The sequence below is a fragment of the Mustela nivalis genome (genome assembly GCF_964662115.1).
Source record: "Mustela nivalis genome assembly, chromosome: 1".
Taxonomy (NCBI): Eukaryota; Metazoa; Chordata; class Mammalia; order Carnivora; family Mustelidae; genus Mustela; species Mustela nivalis.
The window spans coordinates 149,607,550-149,633,365 of NC_139020.1; the positions used below are offsets into that span (position 1 = coordinate 149,607,550).

At 35.7% G+C, this 25,816-nt stretch overlaps 1 protein-coding gene across 38 annotated transcripts in view; it reads left to right on the plus strand.

Annotated features, from left to right (window-relative positions):
• The window catches only part of CLASP2 (cytoplasmic linker associated protein 2), a 186,049-nt gene that overhangs the window by 17,590 nt on the left and 142,643 nt on the right, over nt 1–25,816 (plus strand). For 34 of the 38 annotated variants that reach the window (XM_082725344.1, XM_082725390.1, XM_082725366.1 and 31 more), the window contains exons 3-7: nt 2,703–2,806; nt 5,064–5,155; nt 6,298–6,373; nt 7,903–8,000; nt 13,688–13,758. In XM_082725344.1, the coding sequence (XP_082581470.1) occupies nt 2,703–2,806; nt 5,064–5,155; nt 6,298–6,373; nt 7,903–8,000; nt 13,688–13,758 (441 nt within the window). Of the gene's footprint in view, nt 1–2,702; nt 2,807–5,063; nt 5,156–6,297; nt 6,374–7,902; nt 8,001–13,687; nt 13,759–18,739; nt 18,904–25,816 lie in introns of those variants that run through there. The other 4 variants (XM_082725384.1, XM_082725385.1, XM_082725386.1 and 1 more) reach the window with 2 other exon arrangements.

Sequence of the window (25,816 nt, forward strand, 5' to 3'; positions counted from 1 at the left end):
CAGGGTCCTGACATTGAGCCCCACATTAGATTCCATGTGGAGATTGCTTGAGACACTTTCTGCCCCTCCTCTCTTCTCTCTCTCTCAAATACATAAATCTTAAAAAAAAAAAGAAAAGAAAAGAACTCCTGTTTTTCTCTTTAAAAGATTTACTTCAGGTTCCAGTGTCTGGGAGCTTTTCATATTAACCTTACCCTACACTGAAGTTTTCTTTACTCCATGATTCTTACACCCTTAAATAATAAATTGTATTAAATTGCTTTTATTCGTATTTCATGTGTCTTCTCCATATATCTACATAGGCTTATATGTGTAATTTTTTTTATCTTCTTATCTACTTTTTTTGTGCATTAATATTAGCCAGTATCATTTTTACTTTGAACCCTTCATACATGTTCATCATTTTCCTTGGTGAAACTTGAACTTGTTAATAGATGAGAGTCAGTGTGATATAATAGGTAAATTTTATCATTACTTTTCTACCATATATTGCCTACTTGTCATCCATTTATTAGGCCTTATCTGCTTTACATATATGAGAGATTATCCTTACACTGTTTCTAATTTGTATGGTAGCTCTGTAGGTTAGGCAGTATATCTCTGTACTCTGAAGGAGGTATGGTATTAAACCAAGAGTCCCAGGGTTAACTTTCTTGTTTTACTCTCTCTTAGAACTTAGCCAAACCATGTTAGGAGCCTTTCTGTAAAAGGAAGGAATTGAATGAAGTTATGTGTGGAAGGTTTTTATTTATTTATTTATTTATTTATTTATTTATTTATTTTTAAGATTTTTTATTTACTTATTTGTCAGAGAGAGAAAGAGAGAGCACCAGCGAACACATACAGGGAAGCATGGGGCAGGGGGAGAAGCAAGCTCTCCGCTAAGCAGAGACCCTGATGTGGGGACTTGATCCTAGGACCCTGGGATCATAACCTGAGCTGAAGGCAGACGCTTAACTGACTGAGCCACCCAGGATTCTGTGTGGATTATTTAAATCCTGATTATTTGTGTGACTTTGGGCAAGGTATTTAATGCCTTTGGGCCTTCTCTATCAAATGGGCCTATTCTATTTCGTTATGTGTGGAAGGTTTTTTCATAGGATTGTTACGGGGTTGACATGAGATAATTCAGTGCTTAGTACATAATAATATTTAATATTTATTGTTTATTGCTGTCTTCTGCCTCACAGAAGCTATTGGAACCAGAGTCCCACAGCAGCCAATCCTACAGGTGTCGATTTTCTCTGATGTTAATAATACATCCGATAAATACAAGTGTTTATATTATTCTAACTGACAGGTACTTCAGTTGCCTCCTGATCAGGCTTGTAATGTTATGGCAGGGACTTTTTTCTTACATAGTCATTTCCTTGATTAAGCTTGGGTTTTTGGATGATATCATTTCATTTGGTATAGTAGGCTTCTCATCGTAGTCGAATTTTCTTCCAAAATGAATGTAATTTCTTTTTTCCTTAAGTGTTGTTATTTATTATTATTACATCAGTCTGCTTGTTATATTCTAGAACATATTTGCATCAACTTACTTACGCACTTAATTATAATTGTCTGTAAATAAATGAGAGAAAATTCGTTTCTTAATTTCATTTCTTCCTTCCCTTGTTTAAACTAGGCCTCAGCCTTCATTGCCCAGGGGAAAAGAAGGGTATAGTTGTCATATCAAAAGAGAAACAAAAGTTAATTTCTTTGCCTTCCAACCTGTAGAATGATGCTAGCAATGGTTGGGGGGAGTGGTAGGTGATACAGAGTGCTTACTCAGTGCTCTTCACTCTAAGTGGTTTACATTTATTTTCTTTTTAATTTTCAGTTCATCGTCTGAGGTGAGTACTGCTGCAGACTTAATGGTTAAGGATATAAAGACAAAAGGAGATGAAATATTGTGGCCACACACCTTGTAACACCACACAAGGGGAAGTGGTAGTTTAAGGGTTTACAGAAAGATAATTTTGACTTTGAGATATTTTTGCCAAATGAGTGGACTTTAGAACCTGTATCCTCTCATTTCTATCTTCCTCTCCCTTTCCCTTCAGCCTCACCCTCAATAGATGTGATTTCTTTGTGGCTTTGTTGATTTATAGTTATAAAAACCTTTCTCATGAAAACTTTCCAAGAATGGACTCTTACCTGCTTTTTCTCCCTCCTTTCATGAAATAGTGCCACAGTCTTGGACATAGTAGAGAAAAACTTCAATCCGGGGGCCTAGGCTTTTATTTTTGTCAGTTGAGTAATATGTCATATATACATTAAGTGTGTATTACACATGTAATTGCACACCAACACCTGTCTGTCCCCAGGTAGAGAAACTAGAACTCTGTCATCCTAGATACTTCCTCTCTGCATTCCTGATGACACCTCCCTCCCTCTGCCAGGGGTGACCACAGACATGACCTTTTAGATAACCATTCCCTGCTCATCTGTAGAGCTTGACTAGCCATACACATTTCTAAATAGGGTAATATTTCGTCTTGCCTGTTTTTTGAACGTTATCATAAGTGGATATCATGTTGTATGCCTGCTTTTGAAACTTTCTTCTCTGTTATTTTTGATTAGTCTTATGAGTAAAGAAAATAATTTGCTTACCTTAACTTTTCATTTATGGAAACAAACTGTTTATAATTTTGTAAAATATAGCTTACAATGGAGATGAATTATAAATGTTTACTCTTTCTCTTGCCTTTCTCTAGTTATTGTAGCTTTAATAGACAGAATGGGAGATGCCAAAGACAAGGTTCGAGATGAAGCTCAGACTCTGATGCTGAAGTTAATGGATCAAGTAGCACCACCTGTGGTAGGCCTTCATTTTCAAACTTACAGTTTTCTAATCAGTGTTGAAATATCGGTAAAAAGAGCTGGTAATTACAGCAAGTCAGTGAAGCCCCTGGGGACAGGAAAGCTGGAATTTTAAATACTAAATTATTGTTAATTCTTTAAAGAAATTGAAATTTAAGATAAAATATCAGGGGGCGCCTGGGTGGCTCAGTGGGTTAAAGCCTCTGCCTTCGGCTCAGGTCATGATCTCAGAGTCCTGGGATCAAGCCCCGCATCGGGCTCTCTGCTCAGCAGGGAGCCTGCTTCCTCCTCTCCCTCTGCCTGCTTCTCTGCCTACTTCTCTGCCTACTTGTGATCTCTGTCTGTCAAATAAATAAATAAAATCTTTAAAAAAAAAGAAGATAAAATATCAGTATTTAGCTTTTGGGGGATTTTTTGCTTTTCTTTTTCCTATTTTCTACTCTTTGACATCTTTTACAAAGCTAACTCAGAGATTCTGCTGGATACTATGCTGATTATAATATTTTTTAGGATTTTTTTTTTTGTTTTTCTTACTTGCAGATAATACAGTGTTCATTGAGAAAGCTCATTTTGAGAACTACTGAAGTTATATTAATTTGTGCAACTTTTACAGCAAGAAGAAAATTTTTTATTTGAACAGATGGTGACTAATAGTATAAGGCATATATTCTATGATACCGATTTGTGTTTTATGAATACGGTAGAATAAATTAACCCCTATGGAGATGTTTTGAAAGGAAAGCAGAAAGGGGCACCTGGATGGCTCAGTCAATTAAACATCTGTCTTTTGATCTCAGCTCAGGTCTTGATCTCAGGGTTGTGAGTTCAAGTTCCATGTTGTACTCCATGCTGGGCATGGAGCATATGTGAAAAGTATGACAATAAATTGACATGTAAACAGAAATTTATAGAGTAGCTCATGTTAAGTAGGAAAAAAGCCTGGAATTTATAATATATACAATGGTATTATGGGTTATTACCTAAAATACAGTTTTAAAATTATAAAACTTATTGCATATGTTTTATAAAAAATTGCAAAAATAAACTGTTTGCCCAGATATTTTATAGAATGAAGTCCTTATTAATAGTTTGGTGGGTATCCTTCAACACTTGTTTAGTGGTTCAAATTTTAACTCATTTTTGACATGCTGTTATAAGCAATTCTCTAAGGAACATCCTTGACATGTCTTTGGATATAAATATAAAATAGTGTTCCAGAGATGGTGTTGCTGCATCAGGTTATTCACACTTAAGATTTTCTGAGTAAACTTCCAAGTTACTTTCGAGAAAGATTGTCAGAAAGAGAAGTATTAGTAGAATTGAATAAAGAGTCCAAGAAGAGGTATATGTGTGTATGTGTTCATGGATCTAATAAATGGTAAGGGTGGTGTTTCTAAATGTGGAGAAAGGATTGATTGAGTCAGTTGACTGTATGTTTAGAAGAATAAAGTTGGGTTCCTTCCTACACTAAATTCATATAATTGCTATGGAATATCCGTACAGGTGATATATGCTTTTTTAAAAAGGAAATTTTAGTAGATAACAATAAAATGACTTTTCAAATAATGTTTCTGTATTTGGATCCAGTGCTAAAGTGAGAAAAGCCTGAATTATAAAGTGTTGAAAAAGCTGTTCCATGTGACAATTTGGAGTAGTTGCTAAGCAACATTGGACCTTTTAAATGCTTACTGGACTACTAGGCTTATAATGGTAGCATTGTTGTTGGGAGATTTCTAAAGCTTAGAAAGAATTTTGTGTCCGTGGAAATCTTAAGGTTTTTAGGTATTGGACATAGTTTTTCTGAAAATAACTGAAACCTAAAGTGAAAGATACTAAATAAAAACTAAAAATGTGATTAAGGTACTTTAAAATGAGTGAGAGCAACATTAGTACAAATTTGGCTTAGGAAAGCTTGTAGAGGGGTGCTTGGGTGGCTCAGTCGTTAAATGTCTGCCTTCAGCTTAGGTCATGATCCCAGGGTCCTGGAATCAAGCCCCGCATTGGGGGTCCCCTGATCAGCGGGAAGCCTGCTTCTCCCTCTCACACTGCTTGTTGTGTTCCCTCTCTCTCTGTCTCCCTCTCTCTCTGTCTCTGTCAGATAAATAAATATATTCTTTTAAAAAAAATTGTAGAGAAGTAAAGTCTGATGGGAAAATTCAGTTATTTAAAGTTGGTGATAGGGTTGGGAATAAAAAAAGATTATAACATGAGTAATATAATTTTTTGCTATACTTGTTTTCTTTTCTTTTAAATAGTACATTTGGGAACAGTTGGCTTCTGGTTTTAAGCACAAGAATTTTCGATCTCGAGAAGGCGTGTGTCTGTGTCTTATTGAAACCCTAAACATGTAAGTTTTATGATTACTGAAAATAGCTATCTTGTTTTTTGTTTTTCTAAAAGGAAAGAACAATATCCATTTCATAAAACTTGAAGGAAGTTATGGAAATAACATTTTAAATAGTTATTAATTGATTTTTGGTATGAGAGCTTTTATTTGATTTTATACCTTCAGCTGTTAAATTTTTGTGTGTATATTAATTTAAAATTATTAGTGATAAGAAGTGTTTCTCTTTTTTTAAATAGTGCTACCCAAAATAGATGATCGTATAAGAAGTATGTTGATATAACTTAGGTTCTGGACCCAGTTTTGGAATTGTTTTCACTCCATGGTATTTCAGATATTATAGCCATTTCCCCCCAGCTAGGTTTTCTAGACCAGTGTGGATGGTTACCCAAATCACAGACTGAACAAGACTCTTCCAGGTAACTAGACAGTGAATCAGGTACCAGTATGTAGAGCTCTGACAGCATAGAGCCACAGAGCTCAGAACTCCAGTCTGAAGAAGTTGTTGGGGCTTTTGATCTCTTTCTGGATTATTTGTTCAAGTTCTATGCAACAAGATAGGTGATACATAGTAGCTTTCAACTTTTCCTGTAGTGTTACTTCCTTTTTTCTAACTATACCTTCATTTATTTTCTTTTACTCCACTTGGTCCTTTCTGCCATCTAGAGCTTGTAAGTGCATTCAGTTTTGCACAACTTATGTGGTTTTTGGCTCTTCTGTCATTTGCTTTCAACCCATGACCTCATCAAATATTATAACCTTTATAAATAAAGGTTTTATTGGAATGCAAATTTGAGACCCAGCATCTAAAAAAAAAGTTAAGTATTTTAAAGCAAAAGCTCAAATTTTCCTGAGTGATCAGTAAGTTACTAGGTGTAAGAGTGCCATTGGTTGAACATTTTGTTCTCTTGGATCATGTGTTGACAGTTCTCATTGTCAGTCATGGTTTTTCAAGTTTGCATATTTCACATTGTTTAGAATTAGTTTTTGCTTGTGTCTGATGTCCTTCATGTTTTAATGATGTGTACCCATGCTCCCCACAATGTTTGTCTTATTGATATAGACAAGAAGAAAGTGTAAGGTTATTTTGTTTACTGTTTGATTAAAACCAAATTCTCTTTATTTTTGTTTCAAATTATATTTAGTTTTGGGGCTCAGCCACTAGTTCTCAGCAAGCTGGTACCACATTTGTGTATCCTATTTGGAGATTCCAACAGTCAGGTAAAATTTTACTTACATTCAAGCATTGACTAATTTTTTTGGCTATCTCTTCTTTCCTAGCGCCCTTACTCCACTTAAAAAAAAGAAGAGGGCAGGTGGAGCTGGGTAGTGAAATCAAGATTTCACCTCACTTTTTCTCTTAAAATCCACCAAAGTTACTTTCTGAGAACGCATTTTATTCACATAAGTTGCTTAAGTTTTACTCGTTTGGCTAGTGTTAAGAATATATGGGACCAAAAGGATAGATCTTGGGTTTGAAAGACTAAGTGACAAAGAACTTGATTCCTTTTTATAGTTCTTTTATTTGTTATTTGTGAGGACAGGTTGTCAGTGTCCTTTCTTCATTCCTGAATGTGGTTGCATAACAACAGCTTTTTACAAAAGTCATAACCCTATTTAACAGAGGAAATTTGTAATTTCTTTACTTGAGCTATGTGTGCTGTAGGCATAATACAGAGGTGTATCCTGGATCTTGTCCATCTTAGTGGATTTGAACCTTGACTGTAACCTTTTTGTCATAGCTTGGGCATTTGGAATAACTCTAGATAAAGTATTCCTTGCTATTAGACACTGGCTCTCCCTCTGGAAGTTTGAAGAGAGTTCTATTACCTCTTTATTTGTTCTTTGTGACCTGTGCAAGGGAACTGGAGCTGTCTTCTAAATTCTTGTCTTGAGGCCACATGTTTTTTCTTTTAATTGTGCTAAAATATACACAACATAAAATTTACCTTTCCAGTCATTTTTTAGTATATAATTCATTGGCGTTAAGTACATTCACGCTGTTGTGCAACCATCCATTTCCAGAACTTTTTCATCTTCCAAACTCTGTACCCGTTAAATAATAACTCCCCATTCTTCCCAACCCCCCAGCTCCTGACAATCACGTTTTACTTTCTCTCCATATGATTATACTACTCTAGGTACTCCATGAAAGTAGAACCATATAATTCGTCCTTTTGTATCTGGCATATTTCACATAGCATAATGTCTTCAAAGTTCATCTCTATTGTAGCATGTGTCAGAATTTCTGCCCTTCCCTTTTTAAGGCTGAATAATATTCCACTGTATGTGTATACCACATTTTGTTCATACATTCATCCTTAGGTGGATATTTGGGTATGCTCCACCTTTTGGCTATCGTAAAGAATGATGCTATGAAAACTGGTGTTGAGTTCAGACCACATTCTTGAAGGGCAGTTTTATTCCAGGGAAATATATTGGCCACAATAAAATTTGTATTCATAGACTTATTGGCAGTTCTTTGTGCAGTCTTACTGCAAAAAGAAGATTTTTAAAAAGCCTCATTAGTAACTTTTATATACATGTTTCTTAGATTTCTATAAAACCTTTTACAAGGTTTCTCTAGAGTTTTCTCAGCAGGTCCTCTTGGTTTTTGTTACTGACCTGCCAAAATCTCTTAGGGGTTTAGAAGCATTAAAACCAACTGAGAACTTTAAGTTGTAATGGTGTCGTAAGATGGCATATTTTATTATGTCTCATCTAAGCTTAAGTTCTGAATTCCTTGACAGGTGAGAGATGCTGCAGTATTGGCTATAGTGGAGATCTATAGACATGTGGGAGAGAGAGTGAGGGTGGATCTCTGTAAGAGAGGAATTCCTCCTGCTAGGTAAGTCTTGCTAAATTTTTTTTTTTTTTTTTTTTTGGCTACTCATTTTGTAAGTTTTAATTTCATGTATGTTTGTTTTAAATAGTTCAGTTTTCTGAGATTTTTAAAAGTCACAAGATATGGGTGCCTGGGTGGTTCAGTTGGTTAAATGTCTGCCTTCAGCTCAGGTCATGATCCCAGACTCCTGGGATCAAGTCCCATATCCAGTTCCTTGCTCAACAGAGAGCCTGCTTCTTCTCCCTCTCCCTCTCCCTCTGCTATTACCTCTGCTTGTATTCTCTTGCTCTCTCTGTCAAATAAATAAAATCTTTAAAAAAAATAAAATAAAATTCACAAGTTACAAAAAGATGTGTAGGTTTTCACGTTTAAAAAGTTCTTTACATCCTGCAATTTTTTTGGACACTGTTTGATTATATATTCATATATTATTTAATATGTAACTAAATATCATCCAGGAAACTGTCTTTTGATACCAGACAGTAATAATCATTACTTGGAAGATGCTTAATCAAGAATTTAGCAAAAATGGGGCGCCCTGGTGGCTCAGTAGGTTAAAGCCTCTGCCTTCAGCTCAGGTCATGATCTCAGGGTCCTGGGATAGAGCCCCCATCTGGTTCTCTGCTCAGCAGGGAGCCTGCTTCCCCGCCCCCCCTGCCTGCCTCTCTGCCTACTTGTTATCTCTCTATCAAATAAATAAATAAAATCTTTTAAAAAAAGAATTTAGTAAAAATATTAATCTACTCATTAAATATTTTTTTTTTGAGTGCCTCCTGTTGAAAGGTATTACACAAGATACTGGATAACAGAAAGCTATAAGAATTAGTCACTACGGGGGCACCTGGGTGGCTTATTCGGTTAAGCATCTGCCTTCAGCTCAGGTCATGATCTCAGGGTCCTGGGATTAAGTCCCACCTCCGGCTCCCTTTTCAGCAGAGTCTCCTTCTCCCTCTCCCTCTGCCATTCCCCCTGCTTATACTCTCTGGTTCTACCTCTCTGTCAAATAAATAAGTAAAATCTTAAAAAAAAAATGTCACTACTCTTAAAATCTAGTCAAATCAAAAGGAAAATTAAGAATATCTGAGTACAGTGGCATCAGTTAAATCAGTAAAAATCACATTGATGAGCTTTTCATGTATCAGAACATTTTTTCCAAAGGTAATTTTTTTCTTTTAGTACTTTTCAGAGTTTCTATTTTTGTTAAAGATATTACTCCAGTTAAATTTTTTGGTAATCCCATTTTAGTCCCATTTTAAGGGGGACTCAGAAGGATTTCTTTTAACTTTTTATTACTGAAAATTTCAAACATAGACTGAAGTAGACAATAGTGTAATGAACTTCATGTACCCATACCCAGCTTCAACAATTAAAAACTCATGGCCAGTTTTGTATGTTATAATCTTACCTACTTACTCTTGTTTTATTTTGAAGCAAATCCCAAGTCATTTTATTTCATCTGTTATTCAGTGCATTCAGTACTATTCAGTTACTATTTAACTTAAAGTTTTTTTTGCAAATAGTTCTATAAATCAGATATCCAGTCAGCATTCAAATTTCCAGTTGTTTCATAAATGTCGTAAGTCTGTATATATGTTTATAGTTTTCTTTGAATCCATATCCAAATAAAGTCCAACAAATAGTTGGTAAATTCTTACAAGTCTTTGTAAATCTTTATGTACCTCCAACACTTTTTTCTCTTGTGTTTATTTGTTGAACAAGGTAGGTAATTTATCCTGTAAAGTTTCCCATATTCCAAATATTGCTGATTCTTTTTCTATGGTATCATTTAACATATCCTTTTGTCTTTATATCCTACAAATTGGTAGTTGGATCTCAAGGCTTGATTTGAGTTTTGGTGGTAGGGGGTGGGGTGTCAGGAGATGGAAGACTACTTCAGAGGGATGTTCTAACTCTCATCATATCTGGCTATCTCTCTTACCATGTAGTTTTTTTCTAGTACTAATTATTTTTTTATAATAAGATAGTCCATTAAATGTGCATTTTGTTTACTTACTCATTTTCTACTTCCAGGGCTAACAATTTCATTTGAGTAAACTTTACATCATTTTATGTAAATGAAAGAAATGATATTAATGTAATGTATTTATGTGTATGTGTATATGTATGTATATTCCATTATATATTTTGAAATTTCTATCTAAAAGTTTTTAATAAATAATTTATAATTTTATGCAAGTATGACATCCATACAGAAATGTATGTAAATCATGAGTATACAGTTCTGTAAATTATCATAAAGTGAATACACCCATGTATCCACATAGGTGGCAAAGTTGAATATTATAATCTAGAAGCTTCCCTAATTCCTTCTTAATTCTTGAATTTTTGAATTTTATATAAATGGAATCATATAGTATGTGCTCTTTTGTGTCTGGCTTTTTTCAGTTAATGTTGTTATTATTATTTCTTAGAGATTTATTTACTTATTTTGGGGGGGTGCAGAGGAAGAGAATCCTTAAGCAGACCCACTGCTGAGCTGGGAACCCACCATAGGACTCAATCCTACAACCCTGAGAGTATGACCTGAACTAAAACTGAGAGTTGCTCAACCATCTGAGCCACTCAGGTGCCCCTTGTTGTTTTAATTCATTTGGAATGTTGGATCTGGCTATAGTTGTTTCATTTTCATTGCCATTTACTTTTTTATGAATAAGTCCTACTTTATGAATCCATACTAATGATGGACTTGTGAGTTATTTTCAGTTTGTAGCTCTTTAGAATAATGCTATTAAAAACATTCTTGTACATGTCTTTTGGTGTACATGTGTGTTCGTCTCTTAATCTAAGAGTGGGATTGCTGGGCCATCTGGTATGTTCACCTATACTTGATAATTGACAAACAGTTTTCCAGAGTGGTTGTAACCATTTATTTTCTTGCTGACACTGTTTGCAAGTTCCTGTTATTCTACATTTTCAGTGATATTTAGCATTATTAGTCTGAATCTTAATAATTTTAGGTTTCTGGTGTATGTGTTTTCATTATAGTGGTAATCTGCATTTTTCTGATAACTAATAAAGAGAAGAACCATTTCATGTATTTATCATTCATTTGGATATGTTCTTTCAAAGTGTCTTTTCAGGTCTTTTGCCTATTTTTGAAAACTGAGTGGTCTGTCACCTTTTAAAAATTGATTAGGAGGGGGCGCCTGAGTGGCTCAGTGGGTTAAGCCTCTGCCTTCGGCTCGGGTCATGATCTTAGGGTCCTGGGATCGAGTCCCGCATCGGCTCTCTGCTCAGTGGGGAGCCTGCTCCCCCCCACCGCCCCGCTGCTTCTCTGCCTACTTGTGAACTCTCTCTGTCAAATAAATAAATAAAATATTTTTTAAAAAATTGATTAGGGGGACTTTTTAACATACATTCTAGGTACAAGCCCATTGTCAGCTATGTATATGTTTCAGGTATCTTCTCCCACCTTGTGATTTGCCTTTTTACTTTTTTGATGGTGTCTTTTAATGTACGTAAGTTTTTAATTTTGATGTAGCTTTTGGTCATTTCCTTTATGATTAGACATTTCTGTGCCCAGTTTAAGAAATCTTTACTTACCCTAATAACTTAAAGGACATTCTCTGGGCGATTGTCATGAAGTTTTATTCACATTTAGATTTATAGTCCATGTGGTATTTTCTTTGAAAATGGTGTGAAATGGGGGTTCAGAGCTTTCTGTCCTCAGTTTCCTACTCCTATTTTGCTACTCTAAGTGTTATTTTCATGCTTCTTAATATCTTGTTCTGCCATTTTCCCCAAAGAGCTCTCCTGGATACTATCCTTTATGTACTTGACCTCTGCGGTCTTCATTCTGAGGTGTCCCACCTTCCAATTCCAGTGTTCCCTCTCCCATTTCATCTTGTCCACATCTTGTCTCTGGGCATCTTGTTCTGCTGTCTCCCTAAGACTCTGGAAGATACTGTTCTGTAGGATGAAGCAACCTGTGTCTTTAAACTGAAGTGCTTGCTTTCAGATTTGTGAATATTTTTATTTGTTGTGAATGTTTTATTTGTTGAATTCAGTGGGGGTAGGAGGCTAAGGTTTAGAAATCACATTATGATGAGTGTCTAGAAGGTTTTCAACTCTAAAAAACATCTATGTTTTAAAGATTTTATTTATTTATTTGACAGAGATCACAAGTAGGCAGAGCAGCAGGCATAGGGAAAAGGGGAAGCAGGCTCCCTCCTGAGCAGAGAGCCCGACATGGGGCTCAATCCCAGAACCCTGGAATCATGACCCAAGCTGAAGGCAGAGGCCTCAATCCACTGAGCCACTCAGGAGCCTCTAAAAAGCATATATTGTTAAGATAGAAAGTGTCTGCATTCTCAGTTTACAACTAAGAACTGACAGGATATGGGGGCGCCAGGGTGGCTCATTGGGTTAAAGCCTCTGCCTTCAGCTCAGGTCATGATCCCAGGATTCTGAGATCGAGCCCCGAATTGGGCTCTCTGCTCGTTGAAGAGCCTGCTTCCCTCTCTCTCTCTCTCTGCCTTCCTCTCTGCCTACTTGTGATCTCTGTCTATGAAATAAATAAATAAAATCTTAAAAAAAAAAAAAAGGAAAGAAGGAAATGACAGGATATGGACCATGGCTTAACTAAGGTTGTAAAAATGACACTATGACAGAAACATTAAGTCATAACATAAGTCAGAGAACATGTGGCAGTTAAAAACAAAATGACAATGGCCCTCTTTCCTTCCCCAAATCTCTAAGTTCTGACGTTAAGAATAAATCATATCATTGGGGCACCTAGGTGACCCAGTCAGTTAAGTATCTGACTCATGATTTCAGCTCAGGTCATAATCTCAGAGTCCTGAGATTGAGCGCCATGTTGGGCTTTGTGCTGAGCGTGGAACCTGCTTGAGATTTTTTTTTCTCTCCCTCTCCCCCTCCTTCCCCTCCTTCCCCTCCTGTGCTTGCTTTCTCTCTGTCTCTCAAAAAATAAATAAATAAATCATAGCATGATATATTGGAAAGTAAAAGCAAAGCAGACTAAAAAATACTGCTATCAGCATGATACCATTTTGATCTGAAGAAAATTTATATATGAATACAAACCATCAGCACATATTTCAAAAAAAATTGGATGGTGGAATTGTGTTTGGGTTTTTTTCTTTGTTCCTAATTATGTTTCCTAGTTTTCTTTTATAATGAATGTACACTGCTTTTGTAATAAGAAACACATTGTTAACTAAAAAAAGAAGTGATACCAGAAGTATAGAAAGTACTTCTGAATATAATCAGAAACAGTAACAGAATTGGTGTTGAAAGAAAGTAGGTTAATAGAGAAGATGTTAGTGTTAGTCCGTCTCACCTTAGTTTCTGTCGTTTTATATTTCATTGTTTTTATGTTTGCCTTATGTTTTCTTCGCATGAGTTCATGTACTTTTTAAAGAGGTCTTGGTGACTGAGTACATTTATTATAAGGTTGTAACAAGTATTTTTGATGGGTTTGGAGAACTAATTTTATGAGGAAACATGAAACTGTGTGCATGTAGGTGCTGCCTGTGTTTGGTTGCTTCTGTACTCAAGCAGGATGGGCTTGGTGTTTTTTCTCAGTAAGTGAGAGTTGTAAAAGAGAGTTGTATGAAACTGAATTCCTGAACATACTTTTCTCAGGGAGGTGGTCAAGGAAATTGTTTCTATTTAAACTGTATAAAACAAAATGTATTCTTTATTCCCAGGTTAGAGGTGATTTTTGCCAAATTTGATGAAGTGCAAAAGTCAGGCGGTATGATTTTGAGTGTCTGCAAAGGTAAGAATAAATAAGCTATTTCACTTGTCAAACATTTCTAAGATTATTTAGCAAAGTTTTAGATACTAAAATGTGTTTTCAAATCAACTATTAAATCACTCAGCAGATTTGATTTTGTGGCTTGAAACTTAATTAGGGTATAAGAAAGTCTTTAGATACTGCTAATTATCATCTATTCTCTGACTCTTTAAGAGTAACTGAAAATTTAATTTTGGGTCAGTTATGTAAAATGATACTGTTCTTTTGGCTTATTTTTTGTAGCTTCTGGGTTGAAGATTTGTTGACCCTCTTGCCTTCCATGTTCCTTGCATAAAATAGTTTTATTCCAAAAGTAATTGTTTTACTTAGTTGTTTTTAATAAAAGTTTTGGGGTTGGTGGGCTTTATTTCACTTATGTGTAGACTCTCAGTGATGATACTGGTGAAGAGACATAGAAGTAGAAACTTTACCAGCATGATCGTCTTTGGCTTCTCAATTGGAATTCAAGGAGGTTTCAGGTCAATATTTGGCACTTAACTCAGTTTTGTGGTTGCTCTTCTTTTTGTAAGGTTGCTAGATTGTGTTTGCTTTTAGTGGGTGGCATTTACCCAGATTTTAGTTTTTATCCGTATATGTGAAAAGTATATTCTATTTCCAAAGATAACATAGGTTTTTCTTCCTAGGAAAGTAGGTTCCTATTAAAGAGAGTTGGGTAGGAAGGCACCTGGGTGGTTCAGTCTGTTAAGTGTCAGCTCTTAGTTTTGGCTCAGGTCATGATCTCAAGGCCTGAACTCAACTGAGAGTCTGCTTCCCCTCTCCTCTCCTTCTGTTCCTCCCCTGGTGCACAGGCGCGTTCCCTCTCTCTAAAGTAAATAAATAGAGCATGACTAGCTTAGTAATGTAATTGATGTAGTGGGAAAAAATTGGTGTGTGAGTTGTATAATCATATAATGAAAAAACTAGTTACTAATATAATTTAGTTCTTTTTCTCTGGATTAAAGCAAGACTGAGCATTGTTGTGTTGCAGGAATTCAGATGGAGTGAGAGTTTAATGTTAAAAAGATTGTGTCTACCCTGATCTAAACTTGGTTCCACAAGCATAAATTGACTTCAGCATTACCAATCCTCATCCTGACTGCCAGCTTTTCTCACTCTTCTCTGAATAGAAGGTGTTTTAAGTACCTCATCCTTATTTTTCCAGCAGTTACCTCTATTTCCATAGAAACCAGAAACAGCAGGAAGATGGATAGTTGTTAAAATTCTTTGGATTGAGACTGCTGTCTTTTCATACCATTTATAGTGCATTCTCATTTGTGTATTCCAGACTTTGTAGTTACAACTCTAGGAGAAAAGTATAATGCATATTATAAATTTAAGGTATTATTTGGATACAGTTTATTTTGAAAGTGCTGCCTTTCTTGTATTTTGTGAGGTTATTTCTGTTATCTTCAAAATAGGAGATTTTATATTCCCTATTCTCTTTGCTCCGATTTCTTTTTCTCTTGTTTCTCTCTCCATAAACAGGAGGTTTGGAGTCAGTATCTGGCATTTATTTCTCTTGGAGGGAGTCTTTAGAGATTTTTTTTGTATTGGAGATTATCTGAATATTTTAAGTGTGGTCATATGTGAATGTTAAAGTCTAAGAGGTATACAGTGGGGTGTAGAAGTAGGTCAGGATGTTTTGATGACAATATTATGCTGTCATTGAAAAATACTTTATTGGATTCATTATTAATGGAAGAGACTATAAGAGGGAAGCCTGTTTATTATGTTGGCAAGTCCCAGGCCCAGGTCTCTCCTCTCGCTTGTCTGTATTCTCTGTAATGTAATCCAGCTCAAAGGCTTTATTTATTTTTTTTTTTTTTTAAAGTAAGACTGTTTACTTTTTTTTTTTTTTTTTAAAGATTTTATTTATTTGTCAGAGAGAGAGAGGGAGAGAGTGAGCACAGGCAGACGGAATGGCAGCAGAGGCAGAGGGAGAAGCAGGCTCCCCGCTGAGCAAGGAGCCCGATGTGGGAGAAGCAGGCTCCCCGCTGAGCAAGGAGCCCGATGTGGGACTCGATCCCAGGACGCTGGGATCATGACCTGAGCCGAAGGCAGCTGCTTAACCAACTGAGCCACCCAGGCGTCCCTAGCTCAAAGGCTTTAAATGATAACTATTTGCTGTGGACTTCTAAATGTGTGGTTCTGGCCTCACTCATCTCTCTTATATTCTAGATTTGGTAGTTTGTAGCCTCGATGACATTTCCTTTGGAGTGCCTAATAGGCTCTCAGGCTTAACATGTCCAAAAGTCGAAAGCCTGTTGTTATCTCTTTATTCCCCTAAAATCTATTGTTCCCCCAGTTTACCCATTTCAGTCAGTGCCACCACTGTCAGCTCAGGCTAGAAACCTGGATTGATCACCCAGTCTGTCTACCTTTGAAGTCCTAAAGTATCTAAAATTTGTCCTTTTTTCCCCCATCTCCACTGCTAAAACCCCACTCTAAATCTTCAGCTTTTACCTGGATTATGCAGTAGATTTCTGTTCCATGTTTGCCTTCTAGAATGTTTTTTACCCAGAAGTGAGAATGATCTTAAAATGTAAATTAGATCATGTCTCAGCACTGTTGAGACACGATCTGTCCTTCTCAACAAGAGAAGTTTCTGCTTCAGGGAGCCTACATTCTAGTGAGGGAGATAGATTGTAAACAAGTAAACAAGTAAGCAAATAAGCGAATGATTATCCGGAGTGATTATAGTTGGTAATGGGAAGAAATACAACTACCCTTTGTTTAATGAATTTAATGAAATTAATTTAAATTATTTCTAAAATCCTTGCAGCTAAGTGAAAAGCATTAAATGAAAAAATAATTTCCACTAACATTATGGTATGTGTGTTATCCCAACCCAGGACAATGAATAATTTTTTAATAATTTTTATAGGTAGAGAAGTCTATTAACAGAACATTGAAAATGAATTTTTGTAAGTAATAATTTGAAGGCAAAAAGTTAGTACCCCAAGTAATACTCTTTTTTAAATTTTTGTATGATTTTTTCCCTACAAAATTTCCAGCCCTTTTGACTTATTGTAATAGTGCACCCAGCCTAAAACTTTGAAGTTATGGGACAGAAATACATTTTAGGGCAAAATAAAGGCTCAAAAAAAAATTGTGGAAACAGTTCATGCATATAACAGACTGAGAGCCATTGAAGATACCACCTTTTCCTTCTCACACTTGGTGTACATGTGCAAAGCAAATTGTTATTAATTCACCCAAACATGGCAGTCAGTTCAGATTTGTTCCATATGATATTCTAGAAAGTTATGTTTTAAATAAAATTTTTTAGTGTGTCTGTGCCTGAAGTCATAATAATGAAACATCAAACTTTTTATATTGATTTAGAGTGCTTTGAGATGAAAAAAGTCATTTTAGTAAACAGACAAAAGCAAAAAACTCAGGTTATAAAGGTGGTATAACTTGATTATAAGAGTTATTTTTTTCTCTTTAGTCTACCTCTTCTCCCTTTATGCATGTCTCTGGGCACTTTTAAAATTATTATTATAATAAATAATATCTCATGCTTTTTTCCTGATTTCATTCAAAACTGCTTTATCTATTTTCTTGATTCAAGTTTTGGTTGAATTCTTTGACTTGATTTTCTAGAGAGAATTAGTTCAGCACTCTGGAGACACAAAGTAAATGTATCATCAGTAATGTGAGTGTATCATTTAGTTTTTTTTTTTTTTTTTGGTCTTGAGGGTTTTTCAAGCCAGACTTTAATTCTCATATTACAAAGTAAGTTAGGCAGTATCCCTAAATACAGTAGAATTAGTTCGGCTGTGAGAAGGAAACTGAGTTTAATGTTAATCGGATCAAGGCTGGAAGAAGGCAATACCAGCCCTGGAGGAAGGAAAAGGCTGGGAAGTGCAGGCCCCCTGTGATTGTGGCTGGGCCTGTTGTTGTCATGGAGCTTTCTAGACCATCTCCTACGCTAAGATGTAAACATCAACAGTGTTGGTGGCTGTGACTGCAAGTCTTTTTCTCTTTGACTGTGAAAAAACTATGCATAATTCTGATTTGTCTCATTTGCATAGGACCTAATGAAGTCTTGGGGTGAAATCATTATAAAATGTTTCCCCACTTCTCTATTTGAAACAGTTGCTAGGAAAAGAATGCTCTAGGAGGCTGTCAATAAAACAAAGCATAGGAATTAGGCTTTGAAATTACCTTGAAACTTGGCTTATAAGAGGCAATAAAGTAACATGCAGTCTAGTTTTTTATATGGTTGTTGCATACACTTTCATGAAAAGCAAAGCAGCCCTTAGATTGATTTAAAAATGTGTCTGTTTGTGACCATGAGCCCCAGGGCTTCCCGGAGCTTGACAATGTGCTGATGTTTGTGCAGCTTGGATGGTGGGTGCTCCGTGTCCTGCAGCTGCGCACTGACTGGGTTCTGTCTCCACCAGAAGCAAGCTTTGTTCCGTGTGGCTCTGCTGTCCACACACAGAGCAGCCTTTGATGGGCTGCCTTTGACGTGATTTGTTTACGGCAGCCAGAAATGCTTCCTGCATAATGAGAGCAGTTAATCATGGAAACTGGGCTATCCCTGTTTGTGCACTTCTAGCAATCTTCTGTTGTAAATATTAAAAGGTAATGACAAAAGGATGAAAACCTTTTTAAAAAGGCACAAATCAGTTAATCCATCAGATCATGTGATTGCTACTGATTACATGGATATCTTTAGGGAAGCAGAAAATGATTGCTGAACACATGCCTTGTGTTTTGATGATTGCATTAAAAGTCCCCCAGTGGGATGACATTTGTTGGCTCCAGAGCTTTTCTTACATTAAAATATCGGGCAGCCAGTACAAGGGGAAGCATCATAACCTGTATGTCACCACATATGTGCAGTTAAAGAATAATCTTGATCAAGCTCTGCTAGGTTCTGCTAAATAGACGAGGATTTTCAGCAAGACCCCAGACTTTTATTTTGAAGTGGAGTAGCAGCTGTTGGCTATTGCGGTGCAGAGCTGCAGCGCGGCCTGGGTCACACAGTGCTCCGGGTGTCTGCAGGCTGCAGGCCCAGCCCAGTGGCGCAGGCACCGAGCTGCATTTATTTGCTGTGCTGTTTGACCTCTTGGTTTGAGAAAGCTCCCTGGACCATCTGAATGGCTATGGGAGATGGTGAGTAAGATGTGTTTTTCTTCTTATGCTTGTGTTAAACACTTCCTTTAAAAGTGACGATCATTTGCTGTGTAAGAAATATATTTCTCCCTGAAGAACGAAGGACACTGTGTGTGTGTGTGTGTGTGTGTGTGTGTGTACACAGTCGTGTGTGCATATATGCACAGGTGTGCTTACTTGCCATTCCTTTTCTACCTGATACGTCTATATGGAATCTGGCGAATATGACAATTTACCTTGCAACCCAAATAAGCCCTCAGCCTTTTGTAGTGGTTATGAAGGGCTATTGCAAGAAATATGGAATATATGCAAAAGCTTTGAAGAGAGAATATGGAATATGGCCCTTAGAAGAATGGCAGATTTTGGCAGAAAGGTTTGCTTAGGAAGCTTGTCATCTTTGCTGTTGAATATGACAAGTAGAATTTTGTGGTAATAAAGTATTTAAAGGAAAATGGCTTGCCATAGACACTATTTTAATTAATATGCTTGTGATTTGTCAGTGTCCCTAGTAAATAGTTTTCTAGAAAATATTGTCTTTTACAAGTCCTGTATAGGGTATAATTTTATTAAAAATTGATTTTGCTAGTGTTTTATTATAATAATAATTTTTAAAATATTTCTATAGTGCTTTATAGTGTTCCAAAGCAGTTTAGTATACTTAGTAAACCTTAACTTCTCAGGTACAAATAACTATATGAAGTGTACAGAGTATTTTGGTGTTTCCATTGCACAGATTAGGAAACTGAGGCTTGCTGATAGGATAAATCCTAGATCTAGGCACAGAGAGCAAACCAGAACCAAATCTAGAATGTCCAGTTGCATTTGGTATTGTCCTTCATAACACTTAACTGAGCATGGATTTTTTCATTATTAAAGCTTTTGTTAATATGCTTAGAGGTATATTTTATAGTATCATCAATGCCAGGGATGTGTATGAAGGGGAACTTAAAGTTCCTGAAAAATATTCTGTGTATTTTTCATTAGGTTCTCAAGGAAGACTGGTCTGTATTTGGAAGTTTTAAGTCTAACAGTTTTATCCTTCCTTATGATGATATAATGACGTCTCTCTTAGGAGTTTTCCCCCTTGGGACTATGAGGAATGGGATGCAAATGTACGAGAATGATGGTGTTGGTAAATAGTCATTTAAACTGTATGTATGTGTTAATAGAAATAGAGTATATTTTCTCTTGGTATTATAATGGTTTATTCCAAGGATTTACATAACTGTTTTATGTCGTTTTGGAAATAATTTTCACTATTAATTTTTAAGGCAAAATCCATCAAAATTAGCAAATTAAGTTCTCATATACTTACGGGCATTGCCAAGTTTATATATTTATTTATGTTTTAAACCTTAATTTACTGGTAACTCTAAATGTTGCATTTGATTGGGGCCATATCCACATTTTATTTTGTTCTTAAACATAGATTTGATGACTGTTAGTGTATCCTTACTTTTCTTTTTTCAAGCAATACATAAATATATTCCAACTACTTAGGAATGTACTGATTTTAAAAAATCAAGTAGCAGCCTTTTACGAAGTTCAGAGGGTAACCTTCCTGCTCATCCTGTTCTTCAAAATGGAAATAATTTTATTTTATTGATAATTATAGTAATACACCTTAATTTAAAAATAGGAAATTTGGGGGCACCTGGGTTGCTCAGTGTGTTAAGGCCTCTGCCTTTGGCTTGGGTTGTGATCCCAGGGTCCTGGGATCGAGCCCCACATCGGGCTCTCTACTCAACAGGGAGCCTGCTTCCTCCTCTCTCTCTGCCTGCTGCTCTGCCTACTTGTGATCTCTCTCTGTCAAATAAATAAATTAAAATGTTTTAAAAAAAAATAAGAAATCTGGGGGGCAACCTGATTGGCTCAGTGGGTAAAGGATGATACTCTTGATCTTGGGGTTGTGAGTCTGAACCCCATGTTGAACATAGTGTTTGCTTAAAAAAAATTAAAAGATAAAAATAGCTCTAAATAGTAAAGATATATAGTAACAGGTAATCTTGCGATTTCTAGTTTTTAACAGTTTCATATACTCTCTATATTGATCTTTCTCACATATTGTACACATATATTATACTAGTATCATGTAAACATGTATAACAAATGGATTATGTCATTCCTAACCTGTGTTGTTTCTATATATTTTTTAAATTTTAATTTACAGAAATATCTTCTTTTTAAAATTTAAACACTACAGATACGGTAAAGTTTCCCCTCTGAACCACCTTCAAGCCCAGATATAAACAGTGGGGAACACTTTTATTTATTTATTTATTTTAAGATTTTATTTATTACTTGACAGATAGAGATTACAAGTAGGCAGAGAAGCAGGCACTAACCCACTGAGCCACCCAGGCGCCTGTGGTGAACACTTTTAATTAGTGTGGTGTCTGCATACCTTTTACTGTCCCTTACATGTAGATTAAGTATCAAAATAAATGGTTTTGTTTTTATTGTGTTCATATAAACAATATTGTTCTGAAAGTATTTTTGCCATCTGCTACATCTACTTGGTTTGGCATAGAGTTTTTCTTTTTTCTTTTCTCTTTTTTTTTTTTTTTTTTAATGTCCTCATGTGCAACTGTCTTCTTTGAACTGTTGCGTAATATTCCATAGTATGGATATTTCATAACCATTTCTTTTATAGAATTTTAAGTTGTTTAATCATGTAGTTTTCTAAATGATTCTGAAACATGTTTCTACAAATAATATGTGTGTATACATATACACGGGGTGTATGTTTCTTACAATACCCTAGAAGTAGAATTTCTGTATCTAAATTTTTATTCATTTCAGATTGTGTTGGTTGTAACTAATTTCCTCCAAAAGAGGCTTTACCACTTATATTCCCACCATCAGTGCCTGCTGTCCTGCATTCTTTTCATTTCTCACTATTACTGGTTTTAAATTTTACTTGTCAAATGAGTAAAAAATATTTCACCCTTTTAAAAACATTTCAGTTGTCTAATAAGGTTGATCATCTTCAGATGTTTGGTTATTTGTATTTCCTTTTCTATGGATTATTTTCTGGCATCCTTAGCCAGCTTTTTTGTTGTTATTTGGCTTTTGTGTTGTTGTTATTTGGCTTTTGTGTTGTTTTTTGATGTATTCTGGTTATCAATCTATTATCTATTAAATATTTGTTATATAAGCTTAACTTCAAGACCATATGAAAGAATTTTTTTTTTTTTAAGATTTTATTTATTTATTTGTCAGAGAGAGAGAGGGAGAGCGAGCAAGCACAGGCAGACAGAATGGCAGGCAGAGGCAGAGGGAGAAGCAGGCTCCCTGCCGAGCAAGGAGCCCGATGTGGGACTCGATCCCAGGACGCTGGGATCATGACCTGAGCTGAAGGCAGCCGCTTAACCAACTGAGCCACCCAGGCGTCCCGAAAGATTTTTTTTTAAAGATTTTATTTATTTATTTGACAGACAGAGATCACAAGTAGGCAGAGAGGCAGACAGAGAGAAAGGGACGCAGGCTCCCCGCTGAGCAGAGAGCCTGATGCGCAGCTCAATGCCAGGACCCTAGGATCATGACCTGAGCCGAAGGCAGAGGCTTTAACCCACTGAGCCACCCAGGCCCCCCATATGAAAGATTTTAATAGCAATTTTATTTCTAGGCAGACTCAGGTTTTTGAAACACTGTAATGACTATCAAGTGAAGAGTTGTTGAGGGTGGCTCTCTTGTGCATTTCTGTTTGGTTTTTATCCTTACCCAAGAATATAAAACCAAGTAGTCAGATGATTATGAAGTAGCTCTGGATAGTCAAATCAGATAGAGTTTAAAAACCTGTAGGATTATTATGTGGCACTGAGCCCTGCAGTCTGTCTCGAAAGCTCATGAGAGGAATTTGGCCTTTTGTTGTTATGCTCCAGAGTGGCTGGAAAGAAATACGGTTTTGTTGCAAATTGTTTCTACACTTAGAGCATTTCAACAGTCTATTCTTCCAAACATGAATTTTTTAGAAAACATACACAAGTCATGATATAACCTTGACTTTCTAAAGGGAAGCCTTCTAGACCACTACAAACTGACATATCACTACTGATTTGGTAGGAAGGGAACAATAGCAAGAAATTAGTGCTAAGTAGGTATCTCCTCTTCTATACCCTTGAATATTTTATGTGCTATGCTAGAAATGGGTTAACACAAATCACTGAAAGAAGGCAACCCTTTAACTTAGTGGTGAAAAGGCCAAAAAACTTTTTTTATTTCTTGAAGCAGTGATAATGGGGACAACAGAGTCTATAAGAAAAAGTAAATTACAAGGGACAAAAGATTGGGCATTCAGCAATATAGGTGGCAGTAGTGGGCACTAAGATTGAAAATCTTAGCCTTCTTGAAACAGGCTCCTTTTTACCAATCTGGGTGCAAGGTTTTAGGACACTAGGAGCAACATATCTTCCAACATATAAGTTGCTAATGAATCTGAGTCTTGAAAGAAATGGTTTACATCTTTTTTTGCGGGGGGGGGGGGGTACATGTAGAATGTATAGTTGATGTTCTTGACCGTTATTATAACCAAGTATAGTTGTCATGAAAATTTACCCAAAATGACTAGTTTCTGTGAGGGTTCTAAATATAAACCTTATGGGGGCACTTGGGTGGCTCAGTTCACTAAGTGTTTGCCTTTGGCTCAGGTTATGATCCCAGGATCCTGGGATTGAGCCCTGCAGCCAACTTCTTGCTCAGCAGGAAGTCTCCTTCTCCTTGTGTTCTCCCTCTCTCTGTCTCTCTCAAATGAATAAATTAAAAAACTTAACAATAAATAAATCTTATGAGCATCATTTATTATTTACCTTGATATTATGGCTATTGTAAAATATGTTGTTTTTAATTTTATTAATACCAAATAATGTTTTAAGTTATGTCTGCCCCCTAACGTCACTGAACTATCAAAGGTCTTAAATTTTTAATGGACTCCTTTAAAGAAAAGGATAAGTCTTCAAGTAGCTTTTTAATTAAGTTAATCATTACTTACAAATTCTAAGAGACTTTATTAAATTTCTTGGTTTCTTTTCAACTTTATATGAGATGGACTTTATTTTTTTAATAAAATTATTAATTTAAGATTAAATATGCTGCTGAAAACACAGCATCTTTCTGTGAATATTAAAATTTGGCCATTGTTTAATTTTGAAGTACCTGGATTTTTAATTTCTAGTCACTTTACTGAAATTTTTTGTTTTTGTTTAAATAGAATACATTTTAAATGTTTACTGTTTATTTTACATCTGAAGTCCTATTATTTTCTTTAGCTCTGAGAAATCCTCCTCTGTTATTTTTTTTAATAAGTTTCTCCCCATCATTAGCTTTAGTCTCTCCTTACAGAATTGTACCAAATATTGAATCTCCCGTGTTGATTCATTGTCCATTATGTTTTGTCTCTTTTCCTAAGTTTTATGTCTTTCTCTTTTACCTTGTATTCTAGGGGATCTCCTTGACTTCCTTATCCAGCCCTTGCATTAAGTTTTACTTTTAGCAATTAAAAGTTTATACAATAACAAGAATTTTTTTTTCCCTTCTCTGGTCGTTCCATTTTTACAGAAGAGTGTGTGTGTGTGTGTGTGTGTGTGTGTGTGCACTCATGCACATGCAAATTTATATGTAAAATATTGAGCTTTCTGAGTTGGGGGTGGGAAGAGTTTAATGATGAAATCATTTCATAGGTTTTCAGTGATTCCTTGCAAATCATTCCTGTACTTGTTGGCTTAGAGAGTGTCACTTCTTTGTCATTCTACGAGGTAGATCAATCCTCACTGCTGTGTCAGTCTGCTTCTGAGAATTCTGAGTTGCAGCTTTGCTGTGGTTTTCTTCTTCAAAAGCTTTCCATCCTTTAAATTTGCATTTTATGAGAATTTGTTGCTATCTTTTGGATGCTGATTTCACATACTTTGCTCTGCCTCACTTTCTGTGGTCTTGACGATGTTGCTTATAATTTTATTGGGGTTCCATTACAGGGTTTTAAGCAAGAGAGCAAGGTAATTCAAATTATCATAGTTCTTTTAAGGAAGAATTTCATACATACCCAGAAATAAAGTGACAAACCTCTGTTACTACCTACTATCCAGCTTCAAGAAATTATCAACAGATAGTCAGTCTTTAGTTATCTGTAACCCTACTTATCTTCCTCAGCCCTACCTACCCTGAAGGACCCGGGTATGGGTGTGTGGACACACGCACATGTATTCATACATGTAAAGTAAAGTAAAACTTAGTCTTTTTAAAAAGAGAACTTTTTAAAAAACAGTTAAAGGTTTATTTGTAACCAGGAAATATTTTATTGATAACCAGTTTTCACACCTAAAAAATTAACCCTTTATCAAATATTCAGTGTTCAGATTTACTCAGTTGTTTCCTAAGTATCTTTTTACAGTTTGAATTTTAATTCAGACAAGGTTCATCATTGTGATTGGTTGATATATCACTTTATGCTCTAGTCATCTGTAGCAGTTGTCTTTCTTTTTCTCCTCTTGCCACTTACTTGTTGAAGAAAAACAGTATCTCTCAGGTGAAGTTTTCCCACATACTAGATTTTGATAATTACATTGCCGTGGTGGTTTTATGTTCTTGTTTTTTAGGATTTTATATCCCCTTTGTTTTCTGAAAATTAAAAATTCTTTTAATGGATCAGAATCAGGTCTAATTTTTTGTTTTTATTTCTTGGGTGGTTTTTGGCACACATTTTTATAGGTGGTATTATGCATTATGCATTTTTATTGGAAGCCATGCAGTGTCTGATTATCTTTTTTTTTTTTTTTTGCATATTAATATTGAACATTGGGTTCGGGTGTTGTCAGCGTGATCTGTTATTTATAACAGTTTTTCATTTAACAGTTTCAGCAGCCACTGATCCAAATTACATTTTTAGATCATCTCATTGTCTTCTTTGGGTTTTGGAAGG